The 19020-nt window shown below is 39.0% G+C and overlaps 1 protein-coding gene across 1 annotated transcript in view; it reads right to left on the minus strand.

The window, feature by feature from the left end:
* Positions 1 to 19020, minus strand: part of PAWR (pro-apoptotic WT1 regulator) — an 88947-nt gene extending 69927 nt beyond the window's left edge. Inside the window, exons 1-2 of the mRNA XM_023218719.2 lie at positions 18929 to 19020; positions 17763 to 18425 (exon numbers count right to left, since the gene is read on the minus strand). Coding sequence (XP_023074487.1) covers positions 17763 to 18278 — 516 coding nt within the window. The 5' untranslated portion in view covers positions 18279 to 18425; positions 18929 to 19020. The remainder of the gene's footprint in view (positions 1 to 17762; positions 18426 to 18928) is intronic.

Here is a 19020-nt window from a genome sequence, read left to right on the forward strand (position 1 = left end):
TCCATAGAGGCTTTCCTTGCCAACCCTGAAGTGCTACCACCACTCTGCAGCCTCTACTCTGTAGCGTATCTCCCTGTTTTATCCTCTCCAAGGTACTTATCAACCAAGTTCATTGTGTGCATTAGATCACATTCATACTCCTCAATGAGAATCAATCAGTTTTATTAACTTGAATGTACCACCAAAAAGAAATGATTTTAATACTTTTTTCTGTATTTCAAACATATACAGCAGTAGAGAAAATAAAATGAAACCTAAATTTGTCCGTTATGGCAATTTCAGCAAGTATCAATTTCATTTATACTTCTATTGCTTTCCCACCACCACCTGTCTTACATTATTTGGAAGCAAATCCCAGGCATTTCTTCTCTAAATATACCAATATATATCTCTAAAACAATTCTTCTACAGCACATACTACAACAGTATCAAAACTAAAATAACGAACAATGATTACTTAATATTATCAAATATCAAGTTAGATGTCAAATTTCTCATTTACCACAACCATTATTAAGTGAGTCAAATTAATCATATTTCTGTCAGTCTCTACCAATACAGAGAGAGAAGGAAACCAAGGCTGGAGAAGGAAGAAGTGATTTGTTCTTCAAGTTTGCTTCCTGTTCCTGTCAGTTTCACCTGAGCCTCACTTATTCACTATAGCAGCATTCACTCAAGTAGCAACAGCTGAAACCAGCCTTATTGTGCCCCTCAGTGACTCCGTTACCAGCCAGTTGGAGACCTTTCCTCAAAGAGCTGAGTCTGAACTCCTCTTTCAAACTCAGTAACCCAGTACCAGCCAAACAGCACCACCTTCTCAGAGGTCTGAGATTTGTGAGAACTTAAAGAGCTAAAAATAGGTAGTATACTTTATGGTAGCATTTTTTATTCCTCATATAAGCACTTCACAAGGTTAAATTCTTCTACTTAGAATGTAATCCCATTCACAACAACCACAAAAAGAATAAAACACCCAGGAATAAGCTAACCAGGGAGGTGAAAGATTTCTACAATGAGAATTACACAACACTGCTGCAAGAAATCAGAGATGACACAAACTAATGGAAAAACATCCTATGCTCATGGATAGGAAGAATCAGTGTTGTTAAGATGGCCACACTACCCAAAGCAATTTACAGATTCAATGCTATTCCTAACAAGCTATCAGTGATACTATTTGCAGAATTAGAAAAAAAAAAAATTCTAAAATTCATCTGGAAACAAAAAAGAGCCCAAATAGCCAATACAATGCTAAGCAAAAAGAACAAAGCTGGAGGCATCACACTACCAGACTTCACTGTACTACATGGCTACAGTAACTAAAAGAGCATGGTACTGGTATAAAAACAGACACATGAACCAATGGAACAGGTCAGAGAACTCCAGAAATAAAGCTGCACACCTACAACCATCTGACCTTTGACAAAGCCAACAAGAGTAAGCAAAGGAGAAAGGACTCCCTATTCAATAAATAGTGCTGAGATAACTGGCTAGCCATATGCATAAGATTGACATTGGACTACTTCAACAGATTAAAAAAAAAAAAAAATCAACTCAAATGGACTAAAGGCTTAAATGTAAAACCTGCAACTATGAAAACCCTAGAAGAAAATCTAGGAAATATCATCTTGGCATCAGCCTTGGCAAAGATTTCATGATGAAGACTCCAAAAGCAATTGAAACAAAAACAAAAATTGACAAGTGGGACCTAATCAAACTAAAGAGCTTTTGCACAGCAAAATAAATTATCAATAAAGTAAAAAGACAATCTACAGAACGGGAGAAAATATTTGCAAATTACGCATCCAACAAAAGTCTAATGTCCAGAATCTACAGGGACCTTAAGCAAATCAATAAGCAAAAAAAGAAAAAAGAAAAAAAACCCAATAAAAAGCGTGCAAAGGACATGAACAGAAACTTCTCAAAACGTGCCATACACGTAGCAACAAATATATGAGAAAAATGCTCAATATGACTAATTATTTGAGAAATGTAAATTAAAGCCACAGTAAGATACCATCTCATACCAGTCAGAATGGCTACTGTTAAAAAGTCAAAAATCCACAGATGTTGGTGAGGTCGCAGATAAAAGGGAACACTTAAACACTGCTGGTGATAATTTAAATTTGTTCAGCCACTGTGGAAAGCAGTTTGGAGATTTCTCAATGAACTTAAAACACAACTACCATCCAGACCCAGCAATACCATTACAGGGTATACACCCAAAGGATTAGAAATCATTCTACCACAGAGCCAGGCACAGTGGTTCACGACTGTAATCCCAGCACTTTGGAGGGTGGGTGGATGGATGGATCGCTTGGGCTCAGGAGTTCAAGACCAGCCTGGGCAACATGGCAAAACCCTGTCTCTACTAAAAATACAAAAAATTTTAGCTGGGCGTGGTGGCGCACTTGTGTTCGCAGCTACTCGGAAGGCTGATGTGGGAGGATCGCTTGGGCCTGGAAGGTGGAGGTTGCAGTAAGCTAAGATCATGCCACTGCACTCCAACGTGGTGACAGAGCAAGACCCTGTCTCTCATATATAAAATAAATCATTCTATCACAAAGACATATGCATGCGTATGTTCATTGCAGCACTATTCACAATAGTAAAGACAAGGATTCAACCTAGATCCCCATTAACAATTGACTGGATAAAGAAAATGTGGTAAACACCATGGAATCCTACACAGCCATAAAAAAGAATAAAGTCATGTCCTTTGCAGCAATATAGATGGAGCTAAAGGCCATTATCCTAAGCAAATTAACGCAGGAACAGAAAACCAAATATTGCATGTTTTCAATTATAAGTCGGAGCTAAATATTAAGTACACATGGATGCAAAGAAGGAAACAATAATCACTGGGCCTACTTAACAGTGGAGGGTGGGAGGAGGGTAAGGATATTATGGGTACTATGCTGATTACCTGGGTGACAAAATCATGTGTACACCAAACCCCCATGACATGAAATTATCCATGCAGCAAACCTGCAAATGTACCCCCTGAATCTAAAATAAAAGTTGGGAAGAAAAAAAAATAATAACAACAAGCTTAATACATTTGTTTTGCTCAGGCTAGTATTTAAAAGGTGACACTGACTCCATTGTGAAACTGGAAGCACAGGGGAAAAAATGACCCTGATCCCATTAAGAAGTTGGAAACAGAGGGAAAAAAAAAAAATCAAGAATTTTATTTTTGGCAAATGCAAAGTTAGCAACTAATTTCTCAAATCAGAAATATGAACTTCCCAATGCTTTGCTTTCCTCACCTGTAAAAGAGAAATAATAATAATAGCAGTGACCCGTCTAGAGCTGTTCTAAAGATTTAAGGAACTAATACATGTGAAGGACTTAGAATAGTACCAGGCTTAAAAAGCACACAAGTGTAATCTCACATTAATATGGCCTGTTTATTCAAAAATACAAATACCTTTCTTCACCCATAATTAATAAAATACTCTAAAAGCCAGCCTGTAGTATAAGCAATTTCTGATTTAATCAGTCTTTCAAATTACCATGTGACTCAAGATAGTAATAAGCTCCCCTATGTACTCCAACTGAAGACACTAACAGTCAATTAAATAGTCATACAACTGAAAACATATTAATAAACTGTATTCTCTACTATAGTGTTCTGTGATTTCAAACACAGTATCTCCCCAACTAGAGTATGGCAACAACCTCCCAACTAATCTCCTTACCTCTATTCTCTCCTTCTTCTAATCTGCTTTGTACCACAGCACAATAGTTGATCTTACTAAAATTTTGCTCTCACAGTATGAACATATCCTGCTCAAGTTCTCCTGTAGCCAGACACATCAAACCAAAAACCTTCGGGCTTGTTTTTAAGATCCTTCACTATTCTGCTCCCTCAATTTCACCTGCTATTTCCTAATATAAGCCCTCTAACCCCAATGAGGTTACTAATTCTCACCTTTGTACTACTGCCCACTCTGTTTTCATAGCGTGAAAGTCCTCTTCATCTGTCCATTTCTTATCAGTCCTTCAAGATTCAGTTCAAGTCCAGGCGCAGTGGCTCACGCCTGTAATTTCAGCACTTTGGGAGGCCAAGGTGGGCAGATCATGAGGTCAGGAGATCAAGACCATTCTGACTAACACAGTGAAACCCCGCCTCTACTAAAAATACAAAAAATTTAGCCGGGCGTGGTGGCAGGCACCTGTAGTCCCAGCTACTCGGGAGGCTGAGGCAGGAGAATGGCGTGAACCCAGGAGGTGGAGCTTGCAGTGGGCCCAGATCGTGCCACTGCACTCCAGCCTGGGCGACAGAGCGAGACTCCGTCTCAAAAAAATAAAAAATTAAAAAAAAAAGATTCAGTTCAAATCTCACATTCCCTCCACAAAATTACCTGGACCATTCAATCCTCCAGGAATCTCTCAAATATCTGTACCAAGAGTATGAAGTAACATTTAACATTTTATTATACTCGTTTTTTAATGTTCAAGAATTGTCCTATATAATCTTGTTTTTCTGGGTTAGATTATAAAGTACTCAAGGACAAAAATTAGTTTGTCCAAATCCTAGCAGTGCTGGTAACAGAAAAGCTATATTAACTCAAGCGTTCAAAAGGCCTAGTATAGTGTCTTAACATGTACTAACAAGGTAGTAAATGTATGCTAGCTATACCAGAACATCCAAATCAGAGAATATTCTGTAGACATTAAGAATAACACATCTACGATGTTTGTAAAGATACTGATAACAAAAATGTTGTAACAATATCTATAGAATGATTAAATTTCTGGATATATAAATACATTTACTTTGTGTGTGGCTTCGAAGAATTGTATTCCAAAAATATAAAGTACTAGTTATCACTGGATAGTCAGAATCACTATCCAATAAAAATGTTATGAAACAAAAGTGTTTATGAAACAACAAAAAAAGTAATAATTAACATTTCTCCTTTTAAAAAAAGCTTAAAATGAAATAATACAACAATGTCAAGTTTAGAGGCAGGTTATAAGAATGTAGATAGAATATAATCCCAATGTATAAAAATAAAAATGGAAGAAAATTCGTTAAATTTATAAATAATATTCTATAGCTGATTTCTGCACAATCCTAGATTTGCTATTTTATTTCAAATTTTCTGAACACTATTCCTAAAACATGGTTTGGAGATGCCCTTTAGTTTCTCTAAGATACTACTGGGAAGGAAGGAAGTTTCTCTAAGATACTACTGGGAAGGAAGGAAGTATGGAGGGAGAAAACACTTGTAGAAGTTAAACAAGTAATACATAGGGAAAAATTCAAAATTCCCATCCTTAAGCACCTGTACTCCTACCATCTGTATTACAGAATGAACTAGAAGAACCAGAATGCAATAAACTGGTTTTATATTAAAGCGCAGGGCAAAGTACAAACTCAGGGATAACGTTAAGCTACAAACTTCTCCATTACACTAGAATCAAACTCTAGCAATTTAGTATCACTGGAGTTCCCCACCTCCACTGCATCTGCCCTCGACCCCCATTCATTCTCAAATTTATTCATTACATAATTATTTTTGTCATCAAAAGAAATCATCCGGTACAACTTTGTTTAGATCCTATCCTCTAGTTTATTTTTAATGTATATGGAAATTTTGATTTATTCTACTATGTTATCTTTACAGTATTTTGCGTTGTTTACTACTCTTGAATATCTGCCTCCAAACAAGAAAATCGTTTTAATGATTTCAAATTAGGCAGACAAAACTGTTTTATCTCCAAAATCTGTGAGAGTTATTGTATAAACAGATACGGACAGAGGAAGGAAGTACCCAGTCAACAATACTGAACAGCAGAATAAAGTCTGAATTCTTTGGCATGGCATTAAAATTCAACACAATTGGTCCATATCAATCCTCTTTAACTGTTCTCCATTCACTCCCCACCATGAATTTTCTGAACATCACCATTTCCTCTGTTAGAACATATCCTGCTTATTTCCAACAATGATAACCAATGTGTGGGCATTGGCACCCAAACAGACCTGGAGTCAAAGCCAAGTTCTGCCAGAATGGCTTTTGGGCAAGTCCTAACTTCTCTGAAGCTCAACTTCCTCATCTAGTAAAATGATAAATATAAAAAACCTACCTCATGAGTTAATGTGAAGATTAGATGTAACCCATGGTAAGCCCTCTGTGCAGTACTGGACATACAGCAGGCATGCAATATAAAGTTATTATTTCTATTACTTCCCAGTTCTGTGCCTTTGCACATGCTATTTGCTCTACCTGAAATGTTACCCTGTTCCCCTCTTCACTTGGAGAATCTTTCTTACCAACTAAGACCTAAAGCATAATGCCATCTCATCTTACGTAAAGCCTTTATTGAGTTCCTTAATTAATGGCTCCCTTTAGGGGTTTTTTTTTGGGGGTGGGGGGGAGCAGGGTGGTGGTTAGAGACAAGGTCTCACGCTGTCACCCAGGCTGAAGTGCAGTGGCATTATTATAGCTAACAGCAGCCTAAAATTCCTGGGCTCAAGCTCGGTCTCCCAAAGTGCTGAGACTACAGGTGAAAGCCACTGTGCCCGGCCCATGGCCCCCTTTTCTGTGCTAGTAGTACTTTGTTCTTTTCTCCATCATAGTAGTTGTTATTATACTAAACTATAATTATTTATCTTTTTCCCTGAAATATTAGAAGTTCCTTAAAGTCTGGTAAGGCCAGGTGCGGTGGCTCACGCCTGTAATCCCAGCACTTTGGGAGGCCGAGGCGGGCGGATCATAAGCTCAGGAAATCGAGACCATCCTGGCTAACATGGTGAAACCCCGTCTCTACTAAAAATACAAAAAATTAGCCAGGCATGGTGGCGGGCGCCTGTGGTCCCAGCTTCTTGGGAGGCTGAGGCAGAAGAATGGCGTGAACCCGGGAGGCCGAGCTTGCAGTGAGCCAAGATTGCGCCATTGCACTCCTGCCTGGGCTGCAGAGTGAGACTCCATCTCAAAAAAAAAAAAGAAGAAAAAAAAATAATAATAAAAGACTGGTGAATATTTTCTATCACACAGCACTGAGCCTGGGGCATACAATTGGCATTCAAATGTTTCTGAAGAAACCAACTTATAAAAGAATCTATAAAAAATACTGCAGCATATGAGAGGAGTGACAAGGGCAAATGCTACAGAGAGGACAAATGGAATGAAAGAAGCTGTCACATTGGCAATTAAGAGGTCACAAGTTTGGTGACACCGGTATAAAAAAGGTCACAGGCAACCTTAGAGAGATGAATTTAAATACAGTAGTAAGAAATGAGCAGCCAGCAGATGAAAACGTTGCCTTTAAGAAACTGACCAATTATGGGGAAAAAAACAGTAAGCTAAAGTAAAGCAAAATTAAGGGAACATTTCTGCATAACAAGATGAACCAGGAGGTAAAGACTGAGTATTTAAGTAAGAGGTAATAAAATAAAATCTCTGATATGGATGTAGTATTAGCCTGGTGGGGCCAGGAGCAGTGGGGGATATGCTAGACTCAGCTAGAGGAAAAAGGTTGAGGTTGAAATGCAACTTAAGTTTTGAGGTAAAAGCTTTCTGGAAAGACTAAATTAATGTTTTGTTTTTTGTAATAGGCTAGATAATCTCTAAAGGTTTTTCCAGCTCAACCCATTCAGTTCTGTAATTTTTTTTTTTTTTTTGGAGATGGAGTCTCGCTCTGTCGCCCAGGCTGGAGTGCAGTGGTGCGATCTCAGCTCACTGTAAGCTCCGCCTCCCGGGTTTAGACCATTCTCCTGCCTCAGCCTCCTGAGTAGCTGGGACTATAGACACCCGCCATCCCGCCCGGCTAGTTTTTTTGTATTTTTTTAGTAGAGACCGGGTTTCACCGTGTTAGCCAGAATGGTCTTGGCCTCCCAAAGTGCTGGGATTACAGGCTTGAGCCACAGTGCCCGGCCCAGTTATATAATTTTTAATTCCAATGAAATGTCTCTGAAATCTATCCTTCCTTTCCCTTTCTAACACCATTTCCCTAGCAGTCATTATTAGTATACTCTTAAACGAGTACTCCCATTTCTCTGCTTCCTATACCTTTCCTCTATGTCATTACTTGGATTGATCTTCCCAAGCCATTGTTTCCTATGTTTTCACAACATTTTACATATTTTAGATAGATTGATGGGGATACAGATATCTATGTATGGGTAGACATATAATGCACTGTAACACTTGTTCAGAAAAACATGGATTTGTCCCAATGCCACTGATATGAACATACGTTAGGGAAAAAGTTGAGAATAACACTAATTTTGCATTTGCTTATGTTCAAATGCAAGAAATGTTCAGCAGGCACAGTTAACTGCAACCCAGTCACGTAGAAATACATGCATACACCCCTCAAACATCTGCCAGTTACCTCAGTTCACTGCATACGTTATGAGCTACACCCATCCACATCTGGTGTAACACTCTCACTCCAATTTCAGATAACCTTCCTCCTACTGTAATTCACAAGCTGGAATCCTTCTAACACATAGTTTTTAAAAAGTTTAGGTATTTCTCAAAGTAAAGTGTCATATTTGTTGTTGTATTTATGTATTTATTAAGCATTTAACATGTGTGAAACTGCTAGTTTTTATTAGGTTTCTATCTTTTTAAATGTTATTGACAAAGTTTTTGAGTGTTAAGCCCCAAACTCTGTTTTCACATATGCCCTACAGTTTTTACTGTGCAATTCTGCATACCATGATGAGTTTCAGGAATTTATTTGAGCTACAGCATATATATATTTATAATTACTGCAGCTCTAACCACCAATTTCCCAGTGAAATCAAAAGTTATAGTGGTTTAAAAAAAGAAAAAACCTCTGGTCATCCTTCACAATTATCTAAAGGACTTATACCTGTGAGGCTCAGTGGCACAAACACTTTTCTTGAGCAACGTTTCAGGAAATACAATATATGAAAAGAAAAAAATAGGCCAGGTGGAGTGGCTCACACCTGTAATACCAACACTTTGGGAGGCCAAGGTGAGAGGAGCACTTGCATGTAGGAGTTCAAGACCAGCCTGTAGAGACCCCATCTCTACAAAAGAATTTAAAAAATTAGCCAGACGTGGTGGTGCAAGCCTGTAGTCCCAGCTACTCAGGAGGCTCACGTGGGAGGATCTCTTGAACTCAGGAGGTTGAGTCTGCAGTGAGCCATGATCGTGCCACCACACTGAGCCTGGGGGACAGAGACCCCGTCTCAGGAAAAAAAAAAAAAAAAAGAAGGAAAGAAAAGAAATAGCTATTTATCTAAGACTATTTATGGGCTAATCAAAAAGCCACATAATAAGGTAGATAAGCAGTAAGGTCCTTTCCCAATGAAGTAACGGTTAAGTATTTTAATACCAAACAGCACAAAACACATGCCCCCAACTAGACATGGTGGCTCATGTCTGTACTCTCAGCTGCTTGGTTGGCTGAGGCAAAAGGATCGCTTGAGCCCAGGAGTTTGAGGCTGAGTGATCACACCATAGTACTGCAGCTTGGGGAACAAGCTAGATCCCTGTCTCTAAAAAACATGTAACAAAAAATCCACATCTACCCCTATTTTTGAAGTTATAGAATAACATTATAAAAATATTCATGATGAGCAGTTAAGTACACACACAAATCAATAACGTGGTTCCATTTCTCAAGCAGATTCACAGAAATAAGAGTAGAAACACAAACATTAATATGTATAAGATAATAGGTTTTTCTACCTTTTCTTGGATTTATTTTCATAAGGGAACTACAGTGAACACATTCCCTTTTTAACACATTACTTGTGTTAAAAAAATTAGGATTATACAAATTTGACTTACATTAACTTTCGTTTACATTATAGGATATGGAGAAGTATTTCAATAATTTGAAACCTAAAAGTAACTTCTTTGATTATTTCAGCTAATGTAATTATACTTTTCATTTCTATTCCTCAAGCACCATCTTCTGAATGTTAACTCAGTTCTGAGATTTATATTCTTTTTAAATACAACTAAACATATTCTGGAAAAAACTCCAAAAATAATAGAAAATCAATTGATACTTTATGTAACCTGTAAATTCTAAAATATTAAGTAGTTTGCTTACATGACCACAGATAAGCTTAGTCTAAAAGATGTATTTTTAAGTTAATTTTATCTGTTTCAGTTCTATATTTCAAGCTGTATATTATTACGTTTATTTATCCTATTCTCTTAGTCCCCTTAGAGTTTTGTTTTGTTTGGATTTTTCTGAGCCAGAGTCTCACTTTGTCACCCAGGCTGTAGTGTAGTTGAGCAGTCACGGCTCACTGCAGCCTCGACCTCCTGGGCTCAATTGATTCTCCCACCTTAGCTTCTCAAAGTGCTACAATTAGAGGTGTGAGCTAGAGCGCCTGGCCCCATAGAATTGACTATGAAGAGCCTGAAAACAAAGTTTCAGCTGCCACAGAATTGTAATCTACCATATAAATTCTCTCCTATCTGTTCATTTCTGCAAAACCTAACAAAATATTAATTTTCAGAATACAACTACCCTATTTCCTCAACTACCTAAAATAAATGAGGCTATCATTGAAAAATACACTCTGACCCACAAAATTTTGCTGGACAAAGTCTCCAAAAACTATCACAGAATAAACATTTACTAGTCAACTGACATGCTAAGATTTGAACTTGCTGGAGCTCTTTCTACCTTTGAAGTGTGTGATTTTGCTGCTTTCAGAAATTAAATATTCCTGCAATTTTGTTCAGCCATGGTGCCCAGTGTATTTTTACATAGCCTAAGGAGAATGTAATAGGTGGCTGAGGCTCAATTCTATACATGCAGGCATATGGCTATAACACAATAGCCTAAGATCTAAACGGAAAGTTGACTCAGCAGTTAACCAAGTATGTTTAAAATCAATTGCCAGTCAAGGATGCTTATAGGTCTAACGTAAGATTTGTAATCAATGGGGAAAAATTTTGTACTTGATAGTAGTTTGATAAGATGGCAAACACAATGCTTTAAAAGTTTGAGTTGCTAATTATCAAATACATTTATAAATGCAATTATATGCTTTCACTTAAAGATACATAAAAATTAAAAACGAGTGAAAGTAAAGTTCTAATTACACATTAACTATCTGAGGTGTTTCTGTAGTCTAGACTTGTCTAAATTCTGGAAAAGAGGCAAAGCAGACACAGCATTTTGCACTAAGTATGTGACATAACATAAATGTTTAAAGTACTTTGAATTTCCAAGTAGCTCAACCTTCTGTTAAAATATGCACAGTTTTTAACTGGAAGAAAAAAATGAGAATATTTAACAATCCCACAGGAAATTAACCTATACAGTAACTACAATTTGTGATTTGGGCATTTTTATAACATTTTCACAAACATCATTTTATTTAATTCATGTAACAATCCTGTTAAGATAATCAGTATTCATTTCATTTGACGGATCAGTAAACTAGTACAGGGTATTTAAGATAGTTCTTCCCAAACTTTAGTGTTAAACTCAAGTTTAACTCAAGTTAAAATGCAGACTCTCAGATAAAATCCCTAACCCGGACTGGGGTGGATCCCAGAAATCTGCATTTTAAATAAACAGCACAAGTGATACTGGTAGAGATGGTCCTCCCAGACACATCTTTTAGGACACTGATTCTAGTACTATAACTAAAACGGTAAGCGTGGAAACTCCTTTTTTTTTTTTTTTTACTCTGAATCAGTGTTCCCAAATGTTTAGATGACAGAGCTTTGCAGATCTCCATGAAAGATATGTAAAAATTTAAGTAAATTGAAAGTATTACACTCAGTTAAATCGTTAGGTTTTTGCAAAAGTAATCCAATTGCAAAATTAATCCAATCATTAGGTTGGTGCCATTACTTTCAATGGCAAAAATCGCAATTACTTTTGCACCAACCTAATAAATACCTATTATACTAAACTCCACTGCAAACAAATGGTAGTGGGTGCCCAAGTTTAAGAAACTTAAAATTGAGGAGCTCCTACAATAATTTCATTTTCTCTGTAAAATGTGGTAAAATGTATGAAAGGCTGATATTAAATTATTTTAAGTTAATGACTTCTCATAATTTGAATAACTTATCACTTTACTGAAAGGAAAGCTAAAACTTAGGGACCAGAGGTTCTAAGAACATAATAAAAAATAAAGATAAAAATATAAAAGTACTTAAGAGCACACCGTGTGAATACTAAAAAAACCACTGAACTATACACTTTAAAAGGGTAAATTTTATTGTATGTGAATTATATCTCAATTTTAAAAAAAGGAAAAAAGCACTGAGAAAATGTCAAACCCTAATATTTGCCAATAATTTTATACTTGTAAAACATTTTATCAACCTTGCTATTAAATGGTATAATTATTTTCTGGCACACATCATAGGTGCTAAAAAAAAAAAAATGCAGAAATAATAATAAATAGCATAAATAGGCTGGGTGCAGTGGATCCTGCCTGTAATCCAAGCACTTTGGGAGGCTGAAGCGGGTAGATCACTTGAGGCCAGAAGTTTGAGACCAGCCTGGCCAACATGGCGAAACCTCATCTCTACTAAAAATACAAAAATTAGTTGGGCGTGGTGGTGCATACCTGCAGTCCCAGCTACTTGGGAGGCTGAGGCAGGAGAGTTGCTTGAACCCGCGAGGTGGAGGTTGCAGTGAGCTGAGATCACGCCACATGCCACTATACTCCAGCCTGGGCAACAGAGCAAGACTCCATCTCAAAAAAGCAGAAGGAGGGAATGAGGGAGGGAAGGAAGGAAATAGCATAAACAGGCCACTAGCTGGATGACTTTAAATAAGAATTTTAATGCCAGTGTCTATATATTCATTTGTTCTCAAAATTTTCCATTAAAGTCTCACTTCACCCATCTTCTATAAATAGGGCTATTTTCAAATTCTACAGTCATATACTAACAATTTAACACTAAAATATTCTTTGTATTTCTTAAACTAGGTATATAGTATGTAATACACTGAAGTGCAGTAAGATGGTTTATTATGCACAAGACTGTGAGTGCAGACTATCTCTAATCTACTTCTCGCTACATATATGACCTGAAGCAAGTAACATACCCTCTCTTCCCCATTTTCCCATAGGGCTGTGGTGAGAATTAAACGCACTAATGTATATCAAGTGCTTAGAACGGTGCCTGGCACTTCATAAGCACATCATAAATGTCAACTACTTTAATTATGTAATTATTATTTTTATGAGAAATGGCATCCCAGCTCAGACAACTCAGTACAAATCCTGATAATATTAAAATTTCAATTTACTTTACAAGTGAGCTCAAACATTTAGGAAAGGTGGGCTAATATCAGCCCAGGTTTTACACTAAGCAGTCTCAGGGTTTACACTATATCTACCCCATTCACAAATCAAATGTTCTCCAACTCTGAGTCATTATTAGTTTCTCTCCTGACTCATCACATAGAAAGGTAGACAGTCTGGAGCATAATGGGAATAACAAAAGGCATTTCTTAATCCACCTGGATTTATAAAGTTTACTAAGTGGAACTTGTCCTATATTCAATACACATACTAAATAATTATGACCTAACCTGTGTTCACTTAAAAGTGCTTTCTATATGTTAAATGCTCCTTTATCTTCCCTTTCACCAACACAAGTTCAAACTATGGAGTAGGTGTCATGATCCCATTTTGATAGAAAAACAATTTATCACTTAAGTAAAATCAAAGATTCACATTTTCTGACCACTAGCCAAAAATAAATTTACATTTTGCCAAGAGCCTGGTGTTCAAAATTTTGCCACACTATAGGTTAGGGGGTCAGAAGCAATCTCTGAGTACACAAATTTGACCCGAAATTCTATTCAATTCCACACCTTTACTGTTTTCCTCATTCAAATATTTAAATTAATTCAGATAACCTTTAAAAAGAAGTTTTGTAAAAGTCTAGGGAAACATGCTCAGTAATGAAAGGTAGGTTAATGTTTAAAAACTCTCCTTTTCCTAGATATATACATACACACAAAATACACAAAAACATTTAAAATATTGCTCTATCACTTACTTTCTACGTGATCTTGAATCATTTAAGCTCTAAGTCTTCACTTTCTCCTCTGGAAATGGGGATAAACAGTGTAACTACCACATGAGACCGCTGTGAACTTCAGTACATAAAGCACTTTAGCCAACCACTAAAGTTAAACCACTTTAGCCAAGCACTATTTTAAAACAGAAGTTTTAAATACTGTATATGTTAACTTTTACACTTAAACCAAAACTTCAGTGCCACCTCTACCTATTCAAAGATTCTATTTTCTATGGCAACCATCTCCATTAACCCATTCACACAACCCTACTCAATGGCAGTAACTTCACAAACACCCTGAAAACAAGTATATAACTGTCTAGGAAGCTGTCTTCAACTGTCACTCCTCCTCCCTGGGTTAGGTACCTTGCTCAGGCACTCAGCTGTACTTACTACTCTACTTTTCACATTTCCTTATATTACCTGAGAGCACCTCGTGGGCAAGGCTTATGTCCTATTCATTTCTATACCCAGACTGCAGCCCAACAGTTCTTATCACTGACTCACATTTGAATCAAACGGGGAACTTTTAAAAATATTTAAAAATTTTAAAAATCCATCCCAGACCCATTCAATTATTAGAGGGTGGGGTGAAGGGACAAAGAGGGCAAGGAATTGAATTAGCATGAGCAAACATTTTTTTAAAGATTCTAACATACTATCAATGTGCTGCTCAAGTTAAGAAACACTGCATGCTGATACTTAATATACTATACAACCAATTATGTATACATGTACATATGTGAGAATTTATGTAAAAATATACAGGTACTGAAAAGTTTAAGACTCAGGTCAAGATTCTCATCCTCAATACCTTCTCCCAGCCCAATCATCCCCTCCCTTTAAACACACATTATTTCCAATAAATAGTTACATGTTTCATTAAGATGACTTTTAAACTGTTAACTCAGTACTTAAATTTTTTCATGTAATTATGCCTTATCCTTCTTCCTAGATTATAGCCTTGCTCCTTGAGAATATACACTGCCGTATTCTTGTTTTCTCCACTGAAGGATAGTGTCTTTAACAGGTATGTAATAAACAGTTGACTGATCTGATAAACACACATAAAAATTATTGGCAAGAAGTATGCCATGCCCAAATTACCCAATTCGGGCGAATTACTACCAAAAAATAGAAAATGTAAAAATTTAGAAAAAAGGATTTTTTTTTTAATCTCTTAGTAAATTTTATCTCATTAAAGAAGCTCTGGGTATTTCGACTTTAGCCATCACATGCAGTAACCACCCAGTTTCCTACCTCCCAAATGGCTAGTTTCGGTTTTTGACCTGGTTCCTTGCCTGTAACTATCTTCTAGCCAATTCTGGTATCTTTAGCTGCTGTCAGGTACCTTTATAACAGTATTATATACACACTATATAACTTGTAAAATGAGGTAATGAAAGTCATGTATCACACAGATGTTTCGTAAGTACTTCCTTGAAGGAACTTAATGTTTATCCACCATTAAAACAAGATCTCTACATACGAACTACATGTTAATCTACTTATACAAACTTGGTTGGGAATCACGTCTGAAAATAAGAGTCTTACTCGACATTAGATAAAATAAAGACTACTGTTGAATATAGAGAGATTGGTCATTTTCATCTTTTTACATATTTTCATACCTGAAAAATTTGCAAAATATGTATGGCTTTTTAAAATAGGGGTGTTAAATTAAATATTACACAAGAAACTCCACAGCAACTAGTATCCTCAATGTTGAAACTACTAGAAGAAATGGCACACAATTCTAAAAAAGCAACAATATAAAGACATGAAAATGGCTCAGCTTTAAAGTTTTGCATCATGTATTTTACCACTATTAAAATCATCTGAAATACATAAGTTGTTTTGAAAAATATGAAAATATGAGGAGGAGGCACTCAAGAAGTATGTCTGTTAATTAGATACTGTGGTAAAACATTACTGTTTTGTTGGGTCCTGCAGCTTGAAACGGATAGAGCCATAGTTACCACTAAAAGAAAGCAGTCCTCAATTCCCTATTCAATAAAAAAGGTTCAAATTCCACAGACAAAAAAAGGTACCGTTGGTTTGTTTGTTTTTAAGGAAGATTAAATTTAGGAGTTGCCAACACCCAAACGAAAAACATTCCAGAGTATTAGACTCCATTGTAGTAGGAAGTCATCTACATTCTCAGCACTATGTTCTCTCACTCAAAGCAGGGATATTAACAAAAGATGTTTCTTAGGATCTCACAAGATACACTCTACTTACTTCCCCTAGGAAACATTATGCTTGTTTAAAAAAAAAAAAAAAAGTACTTGAAAAATAATTTTAGCACATGCAGCCAGAAAAAAGTCAAGTTTAACATCTGCCAAGATATTTCCCAAACTAAGACCCCTGTTAGATAAACAATGAGGAAAAGATTGAAAATGACAAATTCTTTTATTTGGACCATCAGCTACTTTTAAAAATCAAGTTGAGGAATGTAGCTCTTCCAAAGCCTTGTCTTCAATTTCCCCTTAATCTTCATATTTTTAACTAAAAAAAAAAACCCTGGAAATTTGATTACCACTCTTATGAATTCCTTCTAAAGCAATTTAATGAATAACAGACCTTTTGTGCAAGTAGCAAACCGCAGAGGACAGTTTTGCTGGCTGATAAAAATCTCTGAAACGCTCATATAAATACATCCTACAAAGACACACTATGATTTTCCAGGTATGGAAATCATAATACTAAAAATTTAGGTACATTTAATATACACTCTAACTTATTGAAAATGCTTTTACTTAAACCACATTATTAAAGTTAGTAAATTCGAAATAGTTATTTACTGAGTGACAAAGTTGAGTAAAATTAGAAAGCCAGGAGAAGAAAACGTGAAAGCTAAAGAGTCAATGAGAAAAAGATGCAAGTATTTTAGGTGAAACAAGGTGTTGAACCACTTCCTCAAATCCATAAGCTACTATCAAAGTAACCAAGACTTGTTTGAGATTGTTTTGTCTTGTTTCTGGTAGAGGGAGGTGCGATTATACACTTAGTAAAAATGTTTTACCAGTCACTCTAATGGAAGATGCTGCTACCTGCAGCAACGTTTTGAAAATGGTCAAAACCGCAAACAACCCAAAACAAACAAAAAACCCTACCACGTATGTTTCAGACACAGTACTCAAAAAGAGATCGTCTTAGCGAACAGAATTGTGGGATATTAAAGCATCCCTGTTGTCGTAAATATCACTCAGAAAAAAACTGTGTGTGTGTTTAAGAGCACAACTTATAAACATTTGATTTATATATAAAATAGTGAATGTACTCATTCGGATATACTCATCTAGAGTTCACTGGAAGATAAATCTGTCTCGGATATTGCTAAGGCCACATTTTCTTTACAGGTGCTATTAAACATTGGTAAGAAAGGAGAAATAAACTGGTAACTTCACATGGGCACGTGGGACCCTAGAGAATGTCGTCACCACCATTAATCAGTTTTTCTAACTGATCAAGCACAAACAGCCAAGTTCAGGTGGGCAAGTCCTGGAGCCACAAGTTGTCTTTCTACCACGGTAAAAAAGGATCCTAGATCCTGGCCAGGAAGCCTGAAAAGCACGTGTCCTACTCTTGAGTTTGGGGAACTTCCCAGGAGGCATTTGTTCAGAGTAAAACTCCATCACCCCCTGCCTGCCTAACTCGGTGAAGGGACAAGTACGAGCCAAAGGAGGAAAACTCTGGGCCCCGGGTAGCTCCCAGGAGGAAGACACCGGGAAGAAGCTGCCGGCTCACCTCTGCAGCAGGGATGTTGACCACGCCGGTGGAGCGCCGCTTCTCCCGCAGCTTCCTCTTCTCGATCTGCCCCTTACCTTTCCTGGCACTGGGGCCCGAGCTCTTGCCCTTCTCCGGGACGCCGTCCTGCTCCTCCTCGTCACGCCGGGGAGGCGCTGCAGCCGAGGCTGAGGCGGCTGGGGGCTCGTCCTCCGACCGCCGCGGGCCAGGGGCCGCCCGGGTCAGCATGGCGGAGCCTACCGCGCAGTTCACGCCCCCTGGGCCGGGGACGGCAGGTGCGGCCGGCGCGCCGCCGGGGAGGTTGTTGTTGAGCTCGTTGGCAGCGGCGGCCGCCGAGGTGCCCAGAGCCCCCGCGGGGGGCTTCCCAGCGGCATCGCTGCTGCCCCCTCCCGGGGCGGCCGGGCCCGGGGGGTTCTGCTTGGCGCGCATCTTCTCGCGTTTAGCCTTCCACTCCTCCAGGAAGTCTGTGGTGCTGCCGCCGAGGCCGCTGCTGGTCCGGTAGCCACCGGTCGCCATATTCCCAGAGGGGCTGGCCGGGCTCTCACCTCAGGCCGCCCACCAGGGCTCCTGCCGCTGCCTCCTTTTCCTTCCTGCGGACCCGAGGATGCCAGGGGACAACCTCCAGGAGCGGGACGGCCGCCGCTCCCCCAGCAGCTGGCGGGGCTGAGGGGAAAGACAAAAGGGGGCGGGTAAGGGAAGCGTAAGATCCCCGCCTGACCTGAAGGTCTGGCCCCAGGCTGCGCCCTTCGGAGACCCCGAGCGCGCCCACTAGTCCCTACCGGCGAGCAGCCGCCGGGTCCCCACCCTGCGAAGTTTCTCCCACGCACCTACAGTGCGGACCCCGGCGATCACCGCCCCTCGAAGGGAGGAGAGAGGACTGACCCCACCCCCAAGTCGGCCCGCCCGCCCGCCCGCCCGCCCCGTCCCCACCAGGGTCCGCGCCGGCGGCGGTCGAGGTACTACAGCCAGATCCGCCACCTGTCGGCCCGTCGTATCGCTTGCTCCGCGCTCTGGCCACCGCCGGTCTGAGGTCCCCGCCAGCTACACCCCCATTCCCAAGGCGAGGCGCGGAGTTCCTAGTCGGTTCGAAGAGGAGGCGGGGACCCAGCTGTCCCGCGGAGTGGGGAAAGGGCCGGGTGTGAGCGAGCGGCCGGGCAGCCCCTTACCTCGGAGGAGCTTGTAGGGGACGAGGCGTGTGGCTGGGATCGGGCACCCAGGTGTGCCGAAGCTGGCGCGCGCTCTTCCGCCGCGCGGAAAG

Source organism: Piliocolobus tephrosceles, chromosome 10 (genome assembly GCF_002776525.5).
Source record: "Piliocolobus tephrosceles isolate RC106 chromosome 10, ASM277652v3, whole genome shotgun sequence".
Classification (NCBI taxonomy): Eukaryota; Metazoa; Chordata; class Mammalia; order Primates; family Cercopithecidae; genus Piliocolobus; species Piliocolobus tephrosceles.